Raw genomic sequence first — 20,005 nt, 5'->3', positions numbered from 1 at the left:
TTTTTTTTTTTTTTTTTTTTTTGGTGAAACCTATTTTAGGTTTTCTTATTGCGTTGTTTTTATCAGCTAGAGTAAAGGAAAGGAAGACTATAAGAAACGTAGTCCTCTGATCCTGTGGTTCTGGTGCTGCTGCCTCCACAGTGCCCTCCCGGCCCCTAGAGCTCTCTTCTCAACCCCTTCCTGGAACAGGCTGCCAAGGGTTCCCTACCCTTTTCTCTCTGAAGTGTATATACCTTTGGAAATAGATCGAGATTTGCCAAATTAAGACTTCATGAAAGAGCCTTTTGGTATTATCCTGTTATTCCTTATGTTCAGGGGCAGGAAGCTCCTTATTTTGGAGGAAAACCATTTTTTTCTTTCTTCTTCTTCTTTTTTTTTTTTTTTCTTTTTTCTTTTTTTGTATTACCGGGAATGAACCTGGGACCTTATGCTTGCCTAGCATACACTTATGCCACTGAGCTATCTTCCCCAGCCTCCAAGCCATTCTTTTCAATAGCAAAATTCAGTGAAAAAACATGTAATATGTAGGATTATTTGAATCTTTTTTTTTTTTTGACGGAACCAGGGATTGAACTCAGACACTTGCGCTTGCCAGGGAATCGCTTATTCCACTGAGCCATCTCCCTGGCCCAATTATTTGAATCTTCTTGACATATTTAAGAAATGTAGTTATCTTTATTTCTAGTGGTAGATTAACAGTAAATTTTTCTTTTACTAAGGAAAATTATATCATCCAGAGAGTGGCAACCTGCACATGTCCTAGGTCCCAGTTATGCACCATCTACCTGAAATGTGGGCACTTGTGAATTGTAGCTTGAGCACACCTGTGCTGGGGCACATGAGAAGATGCCACAGAACTTAATGGTGCATTCTGTCCTTTAGAGAAGCTTTGCGCCTCTAAGAGGACAGGTCTTTGGGCACCGAGGAGTGCAGTCCAGTAAGTCAGTCTTGTTTTATCAGGGTCATTCCAGGAGGAGAAAGGAGGACCATCTCTTAAGTTTTTCCATGTGTCTGGTGGAGTAGATGGAAATATAGCATCATCAGATGACTTTGACTGGCCACGGTAAGCAGAAGCATAGGTGGGATGTTCTTTCGAAAATAGAGTGCAATAGTCCTTTTAACCAACATTTTGGGCATCAAATTATTTAATTTGGGTATTAAATGTAAAGCTAAAAATAACCTTAATGAGAGAACCAAGAAGATGAACTCATAAAAAACATTGAGTATTACTTTAGAAAAGGTGCATATAGCTATTGTAAGAGGTAGAAGGAGGTTTAAATGTGTTTTGTGATATGAGTTACCTGATCTAATTAGATGAGCCAAAGGCTCGGTAGCCACCATAAAAATACTTCAGGGCTAAGAGACTAAATAAAATTCGAAAGGCACAACAGACACTGTGAAAGGGAAAGAAACTGCTCAGAGAGGAGGAACAACTGGGATGAGGGAAAGGAGAAAAGAAAGAAGGAAGGGGAAGAATAGATGTATATACAGGATAGCTGGAATTTCTATTGATCTGTTGAAAGGAACAGTTAATGCTTAGTTTTTTTTTTTCTTCTGCATAATATTTTTTGGACCAATTTTGCATGCTTATATCTGATAATCTGAACAACTAATTCAAAGACAACAATATGCAATTATGACAACCACTGTTGAATTCCTATTATCTTGTTTAATGAAATTCTATATCATTTCAGCTTTTTAAAGTTATTTTTTATTCTCTTTAAAAAGTAAAAATAAAATTTAAAAAATCGTACTTAAAAAAAATAAAAACCTTCAGGGCCACAGTAGGGGAGATACTGTAAGCCAGGCATGATGGTGAGCACATGCAGCCCCCACTACTCTGGAGGCTAAGGCACAGGGATTGCTTGAACTCAGGGTTCAAGGCCAACCTGGCCAACACAGTGCTATTTGTGTCATAAAACAAAAACAACGAACAAAACAGAGATATCATAAGTCACCATTTGGGTGGTTGTCAAATGAATTTTATAAATACTGGCTTTCTTGGTGTTTTTGAGGTCTGAGGAGCTTTTACATTTTGCACCCCAACCTGAGATTCTGGCATAGTATATTTAAAAATTATACCAGGTGATTCTAGGATGCATTTGGACTTTAGAACCACTGCTCCAGGATTTCTTTTTTTTTTTTTTGCTCCAGGATTTCTTCGGCTGGAGAAGTCATTCCTTAAATTACATTAGTTTAATAGTGGGCTTTGATCATATTTAAAAGAACTCAGTTTACTTGAAATAATCTATTGTAAGACTGAAAACATGGGTATTTGAAAGCTCTCGAAAAATTATCCTTTAAGATCATGTTCCTGCCTGCCTTCTTTTGGTCCTCCAGCTATGTGTTGTTAGCCTATCAGATCCTTAGGACAAACATTACCAGTACTTGTTTAATGATGAGCATGAGTTTAGAACATCACGTTTTATCATAAGAATCAGCTCTACTTCACATAAGTGATTGGGAAGCACCGTTTCCATTAGGCTACCCATAAATTAGGAAACAGTTTAGGATAGTGTACTAGAAGCAAATGGAACCATCTTCTCAGGTAAAGTGTGTTGAGGTGTGACAATATGGCTATTTTGTTTGAGGGCCCTGTGCCTCATTATCAGAATGGATTGATTTGGTGATAAAAAGGAGAATAAAAAACTGCTAGTAATGTTCTGTAGCAGATGAGGAATGGGGCCCGGGGAGATAGCTCAGCAGCATAGTGATTGCCTGGCAAGTGAAAGATCCTGAGTTCGATTTTTGGTACTGCCAAAAAAGGAAAAAAAGGAGGAAGATGAGGAGTGGAATGAAATTGTACACAAGCCAAAGCTCATTAACTTTTGCAGCCAAAGGTTGCATTAATGAAGTGATACTGTGGGGTTTGTAGTGACAAACAACAATAGTGTTAGTATTTTATTATTGAATTTCCCGGCTGGAAATCAAACCTTGTTGTTGAAAGCATTCCCTAGTTGGTTTCTCCATTGTCTATTAGAGGCATCTACGTAACACAACACGAGGTTTCTTAGCTAGGCAGCTGCTCCCCGTGCTGGAGCAGGCTGCTTGTGGGAAGGCGGGGCTCATGGTAACAGCTCAGATTCTTAGGTAAAGTTTGCTGTTAATGAAATTTAACAATGGTCTTTGCCCTCAAAAGGGCATATTTTGCTTTTACACTTTTTAGTTTATAACACGTGCATAAGTGGGCTATTAAGTATAGATTTACTAAAAACCACTCATTAAGAGCTAATTCATATTCTCACTAGTGTGCACAAAAGTTCATTTTGTTGTTTACATGTAGATCTGCATTTTTAAAATACTTACCTTTCCTGCCAGAATGGTACTGAAAATAAACCCCCCGGCCATGCATTCCATCTTGGAGAGAATAGCAGCGCAGGAGGAGGAAGAGGACGGTCACTACCAGGAGGAGGAGGAAGGAGGTGCTCATTCCCTGAAGGATGTCTGTGACCTGAGGAGACCAGCCCCATCTCCTTTTTCTTCTCGGAGAGTAATGTTTGAAAATGAACAGGTAAAAAGAAAGTGTGAGGGAGCAATACAGATGGTTTTAAGTATTCATTTATTCTCTTTGTGGTGCTGGGATTGAACCTAGGAACTAGAGTGGCACTGCATTCCCAACCCTTTTTAAGTGATTTTGAGAGAGGGTCTCACTAAGTTGCCCAGGCTGGCCTCAGACTTGTCCTCCTTCTGCCTCTGCCTCCTGAGTAGCTGAGGCCACAGGCATGTGACACCACACGTAGCTTGTTTTTTTTTTTTAAAAACTTCTTTGTATGGTATCTTTACTAGGCTTTTAACTTCAAGATTGATGGTGATTTTTTCTTGATGCATATTGTCCCCAGGTGAATGCTGGTGCTCTCTTATTTGCTCACGTGCAAATGCTATTGTCTGTGAGAAGATGCTACTACTTCAAACATGAACTGTTATTTGGTACCTTTTAAAAAATTAAACTATTATGTTTTAGATGGTGATGCCAGGAGACCCTGTAGAAATGACGGAGTTTCAAGATAAAGCAATGAGCAATTCTCACTATGTGCTGGAACTTACGTTACCGAATATTCATATAACACTACCTAATAAGACCTTTTATGAGAAGCTTTACAATAGGTGAGTTTAAGCACATTCAGTTGAATCTTTGGAATCAGATTTTTTACCTAACTGGCTCTGCATTTCACCTGTTACCCTCTTTTTCCCTTGCTTTTTAAATATTATATGCCATCTGCATGTACTTTATGTGGTACTGATGATGGCTGTGGAGCTGTCACCATTGTGATGTGCTGCTGTCCTGGCAGCTGCTCACCTGCCATGTCCCTGGGCTCCCCGTCTGTGAGCTCTTCCTCCTTCACCCCCATCTACGTTAGGGGGCTGAGCAAAGGCTGTTTTTTCTATGCGGGTGATAACACAGAGAGCCAGCAAATACTGGTACAGACTCGGAACCTTGAAGTAATTGTAAGGAGAGATCCTCTCTGCTTGACATTTAAAAAGGCATCTTGTTGGAATTACTTACTTGAGCACAAAAATCTAAAGTTATATCTCGGTACCCCTCAACATATGTATGAGACAGATGTGTGAAAATAAACCGATGACTTTGGAGAATTTCTCTACCCTCCAGAAGCCTCAGTTTCTTCATCTGTAAAATGGAGAGGGGTGCTAGAGCCCCACCACTGCAGAAGTTTTTCTGTGGCATGCCTGAAAGACAGCCCTGTGGGTTTCCAGTGTCCTGATTGTTCGGCATCATAGCTTCCCACATGTAAACAAGTTGTTCTGAATTTCATTCAACTTAAAAACACCCACCTATGGTTCCTGCTTAGCATTTACCAGGCTGAGTTATCCCTGGCTCTTTGTTCCCTGTTAATAATGAACTCTGGGTCTTCTCACGGTGACATGGGCTATCTTAGAATCAGTTAACTTGCAAGAAGGACCCCAAGGTCCATATGAGTCACAAGACAGTATACTGGGATACAGAAGAATTGCCCGCACTGTAGTTAAAGACTTACAGTGGAGGTGTCATAATTTTTTTAGCTTTTGGGGTTGCTTTGCACGTAATCTAAAGTTTGGAAACCACGGGTCTGAAGATCCCTTCCTTCGGTTTGCAGTGAGTCAAGTCTGCTAGTTGGTGCCATGTGTAGGGATGAGCCTGAGATCAGGATGCTGTCCTGGCTCAGTTGGGAAGAAGGGATTGACCCTGTCTTTCCTCTGTCTCAACTGAGCAGTTTTCTGTTTGTTAAGGTAGGACATCAAGAGCAGCAGTACAGACCTTAAACATTCAGCTCATAATGCACTCATTTGCCATGTCCTGACATGAAGTTTTGCTGTGTGCACAGGCTAGCCCCAATCTCCTGGGCACCAGCAGTCTTCTTGCCTCAGCCTCCTGAGTAGCCAGGGTGACAGGCACAGGCTCCTGTGCTTGGTGCTACGACTACTTTTGAAGTGTAGGACAAGGCCTTATCTTTGAATATGAACTGTTGATTAGAATTCTGCCTAGTCTTTTTTTGCATAAGGTATACCCAGAGTATAGATATTATCTATATTTTGGTTCTGCTTCCTTTAAAATTCAGTGAAAAATTATTTTTAAAGTATTGGAAGGGTAGAGTCCTTGTAGACTCTCAAGATTTTTTTTCTATGCCAATCTGGATATTTGAAATTAATCAGTTACCATATAGTATTTAAACTTGTACCTAAGAAATACAACCATATTTGAGTCCAACCCCAGTTGTCCGTTTGTGACTATCTCGTGTGTAACTCTGCTCATGAGAGCAGGGTGTCCGTAGCAGGCAGGCAGTGGGGAGGACAGGGGCTGGGTGAGGCTGTGGGTGGTTGACTGCTTAGCTCTGGGAGCTGAGCACACAGAATGCCACTCACTGGCCAGGTGCAGATACTTAGGGAGCTTCTGTTCTGTCTTCCTTTGCCTGCTTCTCATCGTTGGGTCCCGGAATTGAGTGCTGAAGTGCTCCCTTATGGGCATCAGGGAAATCTCAGGGTTAATTTCCTCAGGGTGTGAATTCCTTGCCTCTTACTTGGCTTTGTATTTTCAAGTTAAGATTACTTAAACATTTTTCAGATATTCTGAGATGGGCAGCTTGCATGAACAAGTGAAAGAATTTCCCCTGCCCCAAGCTGTTGGTGGGGAGGTTGCTAATGTGATGTCCCCTTGGCTTTACCTGAGGACAAGCAGGGATGTTTTACATCGCCTTAATCATCTAAATCAGAAAATTAATATTGATACATGCTATGCAGATGTCACTAAATGTCTCAATAGTATCTTTTTACCTTTTTTTTTTTTTTTTTAATCTTGTCTTCTTGCACAGGAATTCTAACCAACTCTGCCTTTATTTCCAGATATTTAAAATACTTAGTTTATTTCTCTAGGGCCTTGGTCAGCTGATTCTTTTTGGAAAGATAGTTTCAAGTATAATAAATTTTTATCTATGTCAGCTATGCTATAGAATATAAATAATTCTTACTGACTTCATTAAATCAAATGTTTATTGAGCATCTATTATGCTTCAGGCTCATAAACACAAAATCATAAACACTGAGTCATGGTTATAGGTGCTTATCTTTTATTGATTGATTGATTATGTTTTAGGGATGGGTCTATAGGGTATTCAGAATCTTACTACTAGATTGAACTCGTAGTGATCTGCCTGTTTATAGCCTCCCAAGAGCTGGGATTACAGGTGTGCACTACCAAACGTCCAGTCTCAATTGCTATCTCAGCATGCCCCGGGGATCCCAGCACAGCAGTCCCTGGGATCAGACCCCCGGCCCCTGCGCCTGCTTGCAAGCACTTTAATCCACTGAGCTATTTGGCTGGCCCCGATATCTTTCTTGATATTAAAAACATCATCCAGGCTGGATGTGATGCCTCATACCTGTAATCGCAGCATTTGGAGGCTGAGGCAGGAGGATTGCTTCAAGGTCAAAGCCAACTTAGGCTACCTCATGAGTCCAGGCCAGCCTGAACTACATAGTGAGGCCTTGTCTATAGATAGATTCTATATGGTAGGAAATAAAATGAAATAAAAACATCATCTGGCATTTTACAGTATTAATAGTATGAAGACTGTGTTTGTACCCATGTGGAAATGAGGACCCTATAGTAAGAATGACATGAAACCTATAGATCACATGCTATGAGCTCCAAGTTTTATTTAAAGCAATAGGATTCTATCATATATGAAGAACAGATAATGCTTGCAGGAAGTAAGGTAAAGTAAGATCATTTTCTGAGAAAATTCTTATATCTTCATACCTTTGTCATTCAAGAATGCAAGATTTCAGACCAAAATGTGAATTTACAGTTTCTTGGTCCTGTATTATCCCCGAGTACACAATAAGTACCATAGTGTTTTGGGGCATGGTTGTCCGTGAGTCTGAGATGTGGCATTTTCGGTCCTATTCTTTTGGAATCTTTAACAGTGATGGTTCTAAAAAGAGGCCTTTTGGGTGGGGATCTTAACTCACTGAGAGTTACAGTACCACAGACTAAAAAACCCTTGTTTGTAGACGCATTGGTGAGTATCACACTGGACTGTACTTTGAGTTTGCTTCACCAGTCCTCCGTGTAGGGCACCCATTGTCCTTTCCTCGTCAGCTGTCCCTGGCTGCTATGTGACAGGTGCCATGTTCAGACAGCTAGAAATGATTGTGTACACATCTACCTCTCCAGGGCTGCAGGGCTGGTGGTCTAGGAGGACAAAAGGAAGAAGACCCAAGAGTTGGGGGTGGTGTGATCGAAATGGATACCTGGGAAGGATGTGCTGCGTGTCCCAAGCTAAGATGTGAGAATGTTGCCAAGATTGGGTTTTCCTATACCCTTGGAGAGTGAGTGAAGGGATGAGGCAAGGACAAAGGGCATTTCAGTGGAAACAAGCCTTTCTTTGAAAACATGGGATGCATTGGTGGCCTAGCTGCAGCCCCTCTGGCCACCAGCATTGACTAGGTGTTCCTGCTGGTGAGCAGTGTTTTCCTTCCTCCCTGCTTTCCTCTCAGTGAAGTGTCCTGGTGGGGCACAGTGCGGCGTTTCAGATTGTTGTAGAGAACACATGAATTGGGAGTGATTTATAATCTGGACTCCCATCCCAGCTCTTGTACTACAGGACTGTGTGACCCCGGGAAAGTCACTTCTACTTCATGAGGCAGCTTCTGTGGGTGTTGAGTGAGGGTAGCAGTTCTTCAGCTGCCCACAGGACTGAGAGGAGGGCCAGTGCCACTGCAGGGGTGCTGTAGTTTACCAGAGTGTTCTTGTGTGTGAGCTGTCTTCCTTTTGCTCTGTGTGGGTTTTTGTTTTTAATTAGCTTGACTTTTAAGTGCATTTAGGTGTACAGCATGAGTTACTGTTTTGAGTATGTAGTGCAGTTGAAGTAGGCAAGGACCTGTCTAGGTGTGTGACGGGTAAGTATCTGGTGAGGTGTCTCACTGTCGTGCTATAGCCACGCCAGCAGTTTTTCCACTGAAGTAATGTTTTCAAAAACAGCATCTGACTTCCATTTCACCATTTAAAAACTACTTTGTTCATCTGTTTGTTTAGGTTTATTCTTTATTGTACCATCAGTCAAAATAAGGAGTTATGTGTTTATTTTTAAACTTTTGTCTTGATAGGATCTTTAATGACTTGCTGCTGTGGGAGCCCACAGCTCCCTCACCGGTGGAGACATTTGAGAATCTGTCCTATGGGATCGGGCTCTCTGTGGCCAGTCAGCTGATCAATACCTTCAACAAAGATAGTTTTAGTCCACTTAAATCTGCTGTTCACTATGGTATTATATTTTAAATTTGTTCTGAATTGAAATGCCTAGCTTATATATCAGTTTAGTATTTTCTGTTTCAATTGTAAAATGAAAAATATTTTGTATTTTCCATTTATAACTGTATTTTATAATTGCTTTGGTAATTTGTAAGAACATTTCCCTATTAGTATCATCACTTGACTGTATAGAGTGATAGTGTACACATTAAAGTTCAGAGAAAAATACAAAGGCATGTTTTTATTGTCATTCCATATTGTTTGTGAAAGTAAGGAGATTACAAATACAGAATATTTTTGTGCGACTTAAGTTGCTGTTTTATTTTAATAAGCTCTAAGAACCATGTCATAGCATAGTTTTTTCTCATAGATGAAGAAAGTGGATCTGAAGAAGAGACTTTGCAGTATTTTTCTACTGTTGATCCCAATTATCGTTCCCGTAGGAAAAAAAAATTAGACCCTCAGAACAAGAACTCGCAGAGTTTTCTCTCCGTTCTTCTGAATATTAATCATGGATTGATGGCAGTATTCACAGATGTAAAGGTAAGGCCTATGGATTATAAATCCAAAGTGCCTTTTTGACCATACCTTATTTTAAAGTAATACAAGGCTGGGGGTATAGCACTGTGGTAAAGCGCTGGCCTACCATGTGTGCTACCATGGTTCCTTCAGTCCTGACTAGAGTGGGCCAAGGTTGTTCAGTCTGTGAAGACCAGAGTCTTCCAGGTTCTCTTGGTCTTCCTGGTCTATTTTCCATTTAAATCTGCTGTTCACTATGGTATTATATTTTGAATTTGTTCTGAATTAATTGCCTGTCTTATACATCAATACAGTATTTTCTATTTCAATCATAAAATTAAATTTTTTTCTTTTTATTTCCATTTATAACCATATTATTGTATAGTGATAGCATACACATTGAAGTTCAGAGCTAAAGAAAAAGAAACAAAGGCAAGTTTTTATTGTTATTCTATATTCTTTGCGAAAGTGAGCAGATTACCAATACAGAATAATTTTGTGCAACTTTTAAGTTGCTGTTTTATTTTAATAAGCTACAAGACCCATGTGATACTGTAGTTTTTTCCTGAAAGAAGAACAGGAAGATAGAAATTTCAGGTATACAGCAATCATTCCCAGGCAAGCTCTGCATGGTCCTTCCTCTGAAAAACAAGGTCTAAATCTGCTCCTAAGGTTGTAACGGCTCAGCTCATTTACTGTAAAAGAAGATGAAATACAGCAATTGGCAAGTATTTGGCAGACAAGGTCTTACACAGCCTTTAATTACTCAGCTCTTAGTATCTGCATGTTGATTAGTGCAAGAGTTAAGCTGCTTCTGTTGCAATGTGGGAGATTTTCCTATGCTGAATTAAGAAGATGGGAAGTTGTTATTTTTCTGTACTTAAGTAACAACTTTTAGGAGTTGAGGATGCAACTCTGTGATAGAGTACAAGCCTAGTGTGAGGGAGGCCTGGGGTTCCACCTTCAGCATTGAAATTTTCCTCCAGCACTGAAATTAAAAGCAAAATTGTAACTTCTCTGTTTTTCTCATTTTTATTAGCAAGATAATGGAGAACTGTTGGAAAAGAAGCATGGTGAATTCTGGCTAGAGTTCAGTAGTGGTTCGTTGTTTTGTGTGACAAAATATGAAGGTTTTGATGACAAGCACTACATTTGCCTTCACTCTAGCAGCTTCAGCCTGTACCACAAAGGTAGGACAGATGTGTGTTTGTTCATTTCCATTTACACCTGTTTAGGTTCTTGTTTCATAAAGAAAATCTGTTGCGAACAGAACTTTGAAACTGGAAATTATTTTTTTGTGTGGGGAATCTGATCCCACTGTCAAAATAATGCTTAGTATGAATTAGAAGTTGGCTGATGTTCTTTTTTGGTAATGGCTTTATAAGATACAAGGTATAAATCATTTACTGTACAGTTCACCATGTAAAGTGTACAGTTCGGTGGCTTTAGGATTTCAGAGTTGTATAACCTTCATCAGAATGAGTTTTTAAAACACTGTCAGCACCCCAAGAAGAAGTTGCATATACTTTAGTTGAAGCCCTCCAACCCTCCCTTCCCCTGTAGCCCTTAGCTACTATGATCTCCTTTCTGTCTCTATGGATTTACACATTTGGGAATTTTCATACTTAAAATAAATGGAATTGTACATCTTTCATTTGACATGTTTTTAAGGTTTGTCCAAATTATTATCAAGTACTTTTTTATTGTTGAATAATATTCTACTGTGTGGATATACTACATCTTATTTATCTGTTTATCAGTTGGTGGGATTTTGCATTTCTTAGTCTATCTTAAGAAATATTTTCTTTTGGTTTCGAATATAAAATTTGCCATTTTTTGAGAAGTTGTCCAAATTTCCTTGTGAATAGGTATGACATACACATTTTTAGTGCTTATGGGATTTTCCTACTTAAATGTTATTGTGGCTTCATTTCAGAATCTTAGATTTTTATTTTTTGAATGTCTTAAGTTGTGCTCTCTCTGTCAGCCACACCCTTCTACACCAGCATCAGCAAAGAGCAGTGGTGGTTGGTTGGGGCCAGCCTGGCTCTTGGTCAGCACACTGCCAGGACCTGGAAGTGCAGGCCAGGGTCTCCAGTCTGTGAGCTTGTGGTGCTGACCCATGCAGTCCACGCCTGACCTCATGGGACTGGCTACAGTCAACATGCAGGCACAATAAAAATATCTCATAGATCATTTTTAGGTTGTGTGTTTGAGGTGTATGTGATCGGAGGAATTTTGTGTTTAGACTTGAATCCCCTCCCCAGATACCTCATTCGATGCATGTGAAAATTCCAAAATCTGAAAATATCCCAATGAAAAAATACTTCTGGTTCTGTGGCATCACAGGCTGCCCAACTTATACGTGGATCTTTGTTTTGAGTTTGTGGACGTCCAGGTAGAGAACTAATTTTAAGTAATCATTTTGTTACTGTTTCATCCATGGTGGATCTAGGCCTCGTGGATGGAGCGATTCTTCCTACAGAGACACGCCTGCCCTGCGCAAGCCGCCCACATTGGTTGGAACCTACTATTTATTCCTCTGAAGAAGGTGGGCTCAGTAGAGCTGCTTCTGATGGTGGGGGAGGAGACAATCTGAACATGCTCTCAGTTGCAGTCAGAATCCTGTCTGATAAGTCAGAGTCCAATACAAAGGTTTGTGTTTTATACCGTGTGTTGTTAAAGTACTTGCTGTTAATTTATCAGCTCAGATTGACTGTATAAGAGATAATGCATTCCTTTTTCTTGGGAAGAATTTTGAGTTACAGGATTCCATAGGTGGTAAATGTAATTCTTTGTTGTTCTCTGTAGGAATTTCTTATTGCTGTAGGACTGAAAGGAGCTACTCTTCAGCACAGAATGCTTCCTTCTGGCCTGAGCTGGCATGAACAGGTCAGGCAGCTGATATGTTCAGTTTATTTTAAAATTTGTATTGCCTTTAATGCACTTAAGGAATAGGTCACAGGTCATAAATGTTCTCCTCAGTGAATTGTCATAAAGTGAACACTATGTGTCACACCCTTAGATTAAGAAACACGACATTAGGATCACTCCAGAAAGTCATAGATTTTTTTCCTTAAAGTTTGGTTCCTAAAACTGAATGGCAAAGTTGTCTTTTTGTCCCTAAAGAAAGGGAAAGAACTCGTGTTCCAGGACTGATAGATGCCTGTAATGAATTGCTTTCATAAACAGAAGATTTATAAGTGCTATGATTTCTGTCTTAATCCCTGGGCCGATGGTGGTGAATCTTCTAGAGATGAGGCCTAAACAGCAAGGCAGAACCCACTTATTTGTCCTAAAGTGCCAGCACTGCAATTACACCTGAATAGTGAGGTTTTAATTTAGAAAAAATAACTCGTATGTGAACATCCCTTGTCTTAAAAGAAAACCAGATAACATACGTGCCATAGGCTTGCCACCTTTCTTTTAGGTCCTTAATATAATGCTGCTTTAGAGCATTTTATCAGGATTTCTGTAATTTCCAGTTGAATTATCTCTATATAGTAAAGGTTCAAAAAAATTTTTTTTGGCACTGACCAAAACCAGGGTCTTGCACTTCAAAGTATTCTATTGCTGTATCCCCAGTCCCATAAAAATATTTTCTTTTAATTTTTTAAAAAATGCTTTTGTTAAAAAAAGAAAAAAAAAAAGCTTTTGTTGTTGTGTTAGATTGGTTGTTTTTGAGCAGTAAGACCTAAGTGAAGTTTGAGGAAGAAGCAAATGAGCTTTGAGAACAAAGTTAGCTTTCCTTAATGCTAGAATAAAAAGCACACTATGATTTTTTTTTTCATATTCCTTGCAAAGAGAAATTTTTCACTGTGCTGGGAAAATAACAAATTATTTAAAAATGTGAACATTTCCAAGGACTTAGGAAACACAAAGATGTCTGTCTGAAACATGAAGGTGTCTGTCTCTCTGGTGGGAGTACATGGTTAGTGTCAGCATTTAGCCAGCTGTGAGGGAGAGACTTAGCAGGACTCGGCAGTTCTTAGAAATGGGAGAAAGTATGTGTTGGTGAGAGGGCCTGGTTTTCAAATTGAGTATTAAGGAAAGTGAACTTCTTTCAAGAATGAGTTACAAGGGGGCTTGCCGGTTAGCTCAGTTGTTTAAAGTGCTTGCTTGGGCAAACTCAGTCAGGCACAGGGGACCACAGTTCGATCCACAGCTCCACATGACACACCAGACCCACCCTTATGGCAGCCTGAGCCAGCCAAAAAATAAACAAACAAATCCTTCTCAAAAATGAGTTATAGGGCCTGTGAGGTGGCTCAGTGGCATAAGCACATGCCTGGCAAGTGCAAAGTCCCGAGTTCGATCCCCAGTACTGCAAAAACAAAAAAAACACAAGTGAGTTATAGGGAAAATCAAAGCAAACCCTTTACTGGTTGTTTAGGAAACCAGGTTTGTTTGTTTGTTTATTTCCTTTCTTTCTTTCTTTCCATGTGTTTTAGTACAGGGTCTATAGGGTCTCACTATGTAGATCGGACTCAGGGAGGTTTGGGAGGTTTTCAGCCTCCCAGGTGCTGGGATTACAGGCCTGCATCACCACACCTAGTCTCGATCATTCGCTCAGCATGCCTCCGGGGCAGTATTTTTTTTTTTTTTTTGAAGATTATTCTAAGAAAAATAATGTGAAATTATATATACTTTATTAATCAGGATATATTTTATGAGCTTTTATAGCATTGCATTTGCTAGATAGTTGCCTACATTTCAAATTCTGACATTTTGCAGGTAGCGTACCATTAACAGTTCTGTTTTTCATGTGCATATGTAAAGTGTACCGGATGATGATGTGATGCACAGCTAAATGACAGGCTGCTGTTGTGGGCAGGTGAGCGTGTCTGCCACCTGCTGGGAGTTCCCTTTTGTGTGTGTATACAAAGTGACTTTCCTTCTAGCATTATGAACTTCCAATTAAATGGTTACTTTTTCTGTGCAGTACTTTGTTTTAGACTCATTAAATATATCAAAATTTTTTTGCTTCTAAAGCAGGGCATTTTGTATTTTTGTGATTATAGATTTTGTATTTCTTGAACATTGCCGATGAACCTGTTTTGGGATATAATCCTCCAGCTTCATTTACAACTTTACATGTTCATCTTTGGAGCTGTGCACTTGATTACAGGTAAGATCATGAATGTAACAAAATTATGTTTTACCTAAAGCATGCGTTAGGGCCGGGGAGATAGCTCAGCGGCATAAGTACCTGCCTGGCAGGCTCAATGTCCTGAGTTTGATCCCCGTATCAAAACAATAAATAAACAAACAAACAAACAAGCAAGCAAGCAAGCAAACTTCCACAGGCCCAGGAATATAGCTTGATGGCACAAGTGCCTGCCTGGCAAGTGCAAACTCCTGAGTTTGATTCCCAGTACCAAAACATAAAATAAAAAAGTTAAAGTGTGCATTAGCTGGGCGTGATGCCTGCCTGTAATCTTACCACCCTGGGAAGCTGACACAGGAGGATTGTAATTTGAGCTCAACCCTGAGCAACCTAGAAACTTGTCATGACCCTGTCTTAAATAAAAAGGGCTGGGGAAGTGGCTCAGTGTAAAGGACTTGGGTTTAATTGACAGTACCACAAGAAACAAAACCAAAATACTAAGTTTTGAAAACAACCTAGTTCAGTAGAGTTATATTTAAAATAGTTTTTAGAAAGACTTTCTTGGACTGGGGAGATAGCTTAGTGGCATAAGCTCCTGCCTGGCAAACAAGGTCCCGAGTTCAATCCCAGTACTGCAAACAAACAAACAAACAAAAAAAGAGAAAAAGACTTTCTCTTATATCAAATTGATACTCCTGCCTTTTTCTTTAATTATAGGCCACTTCATTTGCCCATCCGAGCTCTTCTTACAGTTGAAACATTCAGTATTTCCAGTAGTGTTGCCCTGGATAAATCTTCTTCTACTCTCAGGTACTGGTGTTACTGTCATCATATGCGGGATGTAGCTGTGCAGAAAGTATTAACTGGTGTTTAAACCCATTTATGAAAGTCTCAGTCTTTTGTTAAAAATCATATACCTCTACTAGTAGTCATTTTCTTTTGTCTCACTCATTCTTATTTCTCAGTTGACTTAACCTGTCCTACTCTTTTCATTATGTGTTTTAATTGTTGGTGTGGGGGGGTTAGATTGTTTTATAGAACATATGGTAGCGGCCTGCCCCGTAGCTCAGCTCTTTAAGTGGCTGCTTCAACAAGGCAGTCAGGCTCAGGTGGCTGTGGTTCGATCCCCACAACTCCAGCCAGCCAAACCTGCCCTGAAGGCTTTTGGAGCAAAAACCAAAACCCTATGGTAAACTTTTCAGCAGTTGATCCACTGTGCCCTGGTAGCTTACACCTTGGGAGTTTAGAAGCTGGGTGTGCTAGTGCGCAGCTGTACTTCTAGCTCTCTGGGAAACTGAGACAGGAGGGTTTCAAGCTTGAGCGCAGCTGGGGCAGTTGAACAAGACCCTGTTGCAAAAATAAAAAATGAAAACAATCCTAGGATGTTGCTCATTGCAAAGGTCGGGAGTTCATTCCCTAGTCAAACAGAACAGAGCATAACAAAACAAAACACTTTGTGAATTTGTGCATTTATTTTTTTAAAACTTGCCAAAAATTTAGAATTAATTTGAACAACTGATTACTCTAATTCTTTACAACCATTTAAAGATTTCTTGAACATTGCTGATAAAACTGTTTTGGGAGATAGTCCTCTAACTTCATTTACAACTTTGCATGTTCATCTTTGGCTATCATAAATAATGAATTTTTTAAAAAGTTTGTAATTAGATTAGAGAAATACATAGGAGCTTGATGATGTTCATTAAATACAGAGTGATTATGTTGTGTATATTTGAATCTGAGTTTTTCAGACATTGGCTTTATCTTTTTTCTTCAGAATAATCATGGATGAGGCTGCTTTATATCTGTCTGACAAGTGTAATAATGTCACTATAAATTTGAATAGAGGTAAGACTTGAAATCTCTAGTAGAGTAATATCACTTTGCTTCTGTGTGATTGCTTGAAAGCATTTTAATTCTGGAGGGATGCTAATTAAGGACCTCATTAAAGATCTGTAGGGGTTGAAGGATGTAGTGATAATGTGATGTGATCTTTCAGTTTGAAGTTATGATATCCTTACAGCACATCCGCTACGTGTATCAAATTATATGCTTCACATATTTATTTAATAGTTTTTATTCGGTTTGGTTCTAACTAAAAATAAATTGTAGGATGAAAATAGATAGCATTTCTGTCACGTTATAAACATTTGTAATACTGTCTGAATGAATTTTAAAGAAGTTTTGGATTCCTTAGGCATTGATTGGGTAAACACTTTTTGCCCAGTTTGTTACCCAAAAATGATGAATCTCATTTTTTTTGCAATCCATACCAAGATATTTCATTAACCATGTTTGCTGCTTTTAGATTATGTCCAAGTGATGGCTACAGGACTTCTGGAGTTGACCATAACAGCGGTGAAGCCTGAGGCAGACGGGGAGCAAGTAAGGGGCTCAGTGGGATCTCACGCCCGTGCTGTCCTGCCATGTGGCAAAGATCACTCAGTGTCTTGTACAATGTACATCTGTATGGAAAAAGAGATTTCCATCCGTTGTACGGAAAGCGTTCCCACCCTTTTCCCTCTGTGTCCTGTGTAGACTGAGCCCCGCTTTGAGCTCCACTGTTCCAGTGACAGCGTCCACATCAGGACGTGCTCAGACTCTTGTGCCGCACTGATGAATCTCATTCAGTACATTGCGAGCTATGGTGACCTGCACGCTCCTAACAAGGTGGCGCCGCAGCCTGGAACCCCTCAGAGGAAGTCAAAGGTACTGTCAGCACTGCCACCCCAGTCCTGCCTGTGCCTGTTGTGCCTGTGTCACTGAGATTGCCATGACAGTCACTAGGTAGAAAAGGTGAAATGCCAGCTGTCTCTATCATCTGCGCAAAGGTGAGAATCCTGAGCCTTTTGGAAAGCCATCCTACCTTTTGACATTCTTTGTTTAAGAACGTTAATCTGCTCCACAACTGTGATATGGTACTTTGTTTCTAGAGTTAGGTTATTCTCATCCGTTCTCACGTTCTCACAGAAGAAAGAAAATGTATGTAGGAGGAGTTGCATACCAGCTGATGTAAAAATGCAGTGAGCAGCTGTGTGAGCGTCAGTAGTGGCGGCAGCATTCTTGGTCTGTAACATAATCCCCACTTGTTATCTGTAACACTCCCAGTGTATTCGCGTGCATCCTCTCCTTCCCTTTGTGACAGCCCAGTGAGAAGAGAAGCTAATGATTGTTTCTGTCTCACAGATGAGCCGGGTAAGATCATTTAGGTGATTTGCCCTAAATTAGTAGGAGAAACAGCAGCAGGCTCAGATATTTTGTTTTGAGTTCAGTGATTCTGACCATCATGTCAGGCCTGCACCCTGTCCCACTTGTTTAGCATTTGTCTTTTTCAGGTCATTTTTCTTCATGACCACTTCTGTGAACAGATTCTCAGTCTGCTCAGTGTGGGGCACTTCTTTTAGGAGGAAGGTCTGCGTGGCATTGCATTCTGTCCTGTTAGCAGACACTTCATGTGTGTGACACCTCTGTGTGTGACTCCTTGCTCCTGTTGTATTTTCGCTGATAATATGATTCATGACTTAATCTCTTTTTGAAAACACTCCCCGGTTCATTAAAAGTTACTTTAAATTATCCCCTTCAACTTAGATCTTTGTATTTCATGCCCACATTTTAAAAAGCATAGCTTAACACTGAATGTGATGGTGCAAAGCTATACTCCTGGCACTGGGGAGGCTGAGGCAGGAGGATCGCTGTGAGTTCAAGGCCATCCTGAACTAGAAATGAGACCCTATCTCAGAAACAAAACTCCCCGGGGTGCATCATGCTAGTCCTGGAATGGGCATGGTGGTACACACCTATAATCCCAGCGCTAGGAAGGCTGAGGATCACTATGAGTCTGAACTGTGCATCAAGACCCGGTGTCAAAAAACTATAACTTACATTTAATGAATGTGCAGTTTACTGTCCAGGGTGTGAAGCATCAGTACTGACCTTGAGTCCTGTGAGACACTGGGGGCTAGAATTTCCCTCCCTTGTATGCCTCTGCTGCTCTGAGGAGCGCCAGCCTTGTCTCCAAGTGCATATAGCCTCGCAGCTGTCAGATCTAGCAGATCACAGGTGATGAGCCCCTCTGCCCAGCTATGACAGAACTCCCAGCTGCTCTCTCCCAGGACATGGGCTCTGCCCTGTGAGGTCTCAGTTCTGTGTGCCTGTGAGGGGCCAGCATGTTTACCCTCTGTCTGCCTGTGGTCGAGGTGGCAGTGGCGGTACTGAAATCAAAACTGTACCAGCTGCCGGGCAGAGTATAGAAACATAGTATTGTCCTATTTCTGATGCTTCTGCAAAATATACTTTTTAGGATGAAATAAATGTAAGGAATTGTCTGTGAAAGAGTATTTTCAGCTTTTTTTCTTTATTTTGAGACAGGTTCTCTCTGCCCTGCCCAGGTCAGCCTCTAACTCTGGGGGTCAGCAGTCTTCCTGTGTCAGCTTCCTGAATAGCTGGGCCCACAGGCATAGGCCACATTGCACATGTCTCCCACGGTTTTTACTTAGGGTTTTTGTCTGTAGGTAGAGTCCAGTGGTCGTGCATCCTCACGTGGCCCAGTTCTTCCAGAAGCAGATCAGCAGATTTTACGAGATCTCATGAGTGATGCTATGGAGGAGATCGATGTGGAGCAGGCCACTTTGTCTGTAAAACCACAGGCTAATGGTAAGGCGGGACCTTTTTGGGGGGAGTCTTCTGTAGTGTTACGAAGTTTTGAGTACTGTAACTTCAGGCAAAGACCTGCCTGGGTTTTGGTGGTGTTTATTAGCGAGTCAACTTGTGTTTATTGAGTGTCTGGTAGATAACACAGGCCAGGGCGATGGGGGCTCTAGAGTGGGTGGGATACAAGACTTGTTTTCTGATAGCCACAGCTAGGGGACAAGCAGCACTAGACTGATGCTGGAGCTTAGAGTGAATGACATGTGACAGAAGGAAGCCCTCACAGTGTGGCACACACTAGGTTGTTTGGGAAAGATGGGGCAGTCTTCATGAGACCAAGGAAGAGAAGTGAGTTGGCTTTTCAAAGTGCTTAGGGATTAGGTATGTGTAGAGGAGGAAGAAGGTGATCTTGGCAAGGTCGTGGATCTGTGCAGAATAGAGGCATTCATGAGCCTTCATTATCCCGCTGTTCCTGGTCTACCAGGGGGCAGCAGTGCCCTAGTGGCAAGGATCAGACACAAAGCTGGATAAGAGGGAGTCACCTGATGCCTTGAAAACCAGATGAGAGCGTCTATATGTTTTGAGGCCTCTCTTTCAAAAAAAGCTTTTTTAGTTGGATAAATATAGCTATTTCTACATATTATGGAGGGTTTTTTTTTTTTTTTTTTTTTTTTTCAGAACTAAAGATTGAACCTAGGGGCTCATGCATGCTGGGCAAGTGCTCTATCGCATAATTATATTCCCAGCCCTTTCTAAAATTTTCTAAAATTTTGAGACAGTATTGCTAAGTTGCCTTGATTGGCATTCAACTTACTACACACCTGCCTCAGCCTCAGTTTTAAATATTTCATGATGTTATAAAAGTTGGCATTGGGGGGGCTGGAGAGATGGCTCAGTGGTCTAAAGCACCTACTTGGAACAAGCTTGGCAAAGCACAGGGACCGCGGTTCGATCCTCCAGCACTACATGCCAGCCAGCCGCGCCCC

At 40.7% G+C, this 20,005-nt stretch overlaps 1 protein-coding gene across 4 annotated transcripts in view; it reads left to right on the top strand.

The window, feature by feature from the left end:
* Positions 1–20,005, top strand: part of Atg2b (autophagy related 2B) — a 98,478-nt gene that overhangs the window by 54,670 nt on the left and 23,803 nt on the right. For all 4 annotated transcript variants that reach the window (XM_023719612.1, XM_023719611.1, XM_004635179.2 and 1 more), the window contains 14 exons: positions 961–1,063; positions 3,319–3,511; positions 3,962–4,104; positions 8,602–8,759; positions 9,117–9,289; positions 10,305–10,455; positions 11,721–11,920; positions 12,077–12,157; positions 14,287–14,393; positions 15,090–15,182; positions 16,150–16,220; positions 16,681–16,757; positions 16,911–17,081; positions 18,884–19,025. In XM_023719612.1, the coding sequence (XP_023575380.1) occupies positions 961–1,063; positions 3,319–3,511; positions 3,962–4,104; positions 8,602–8,759; positions 9,117–9,289; positions 10,305–10,455; positions 11,721–11,920; positions 12,077–12,157; positions 14,287–14,393; positions 15,090–15,182; positions 16,150–16,220; positions 16,681–16,757; positions 16,911–17,081; positions 18,884–19,025 (1,863 nt within the window). The remainder of the gene's footprint in view (positions 1–960; positions 1,064–3,318; positions 3,512–3,961; positions 4,105–8,601; positions 8,760–9,116; positions 9,290–10,304; positions 10,456–11,720; positions 11,921–12,076; positions 12,158–14,286; positions 14,394–15,089; positions 15,183–16,149; positions 16,221–16,680; positions 16,758–16,910; positions 17,082–18,883; positions 19,026–20,005) is intronic.

The sequence above is a fragment of the Octodon degus genome, unplaced genomic scaffold (assembly GCF_000260255.1).
Source record: "Octodon degus isolate 3935 unplaced genomic scaffold, OctDeg1.0 scaffold00070, whole genome shotgun sequence".
In the NCBI taxonomy this organism is placed as follows: domain Eukaryota; kingdom Metazoa; phylum Chordata; class Mammalia; order Rodentia; family Octodontidae; genus Octodon; species Octodon degus.
Note: the sequence above shows the minus strand (reverse complement) of the source record. Positions and strands in the feature narration are given on the sequence as shown.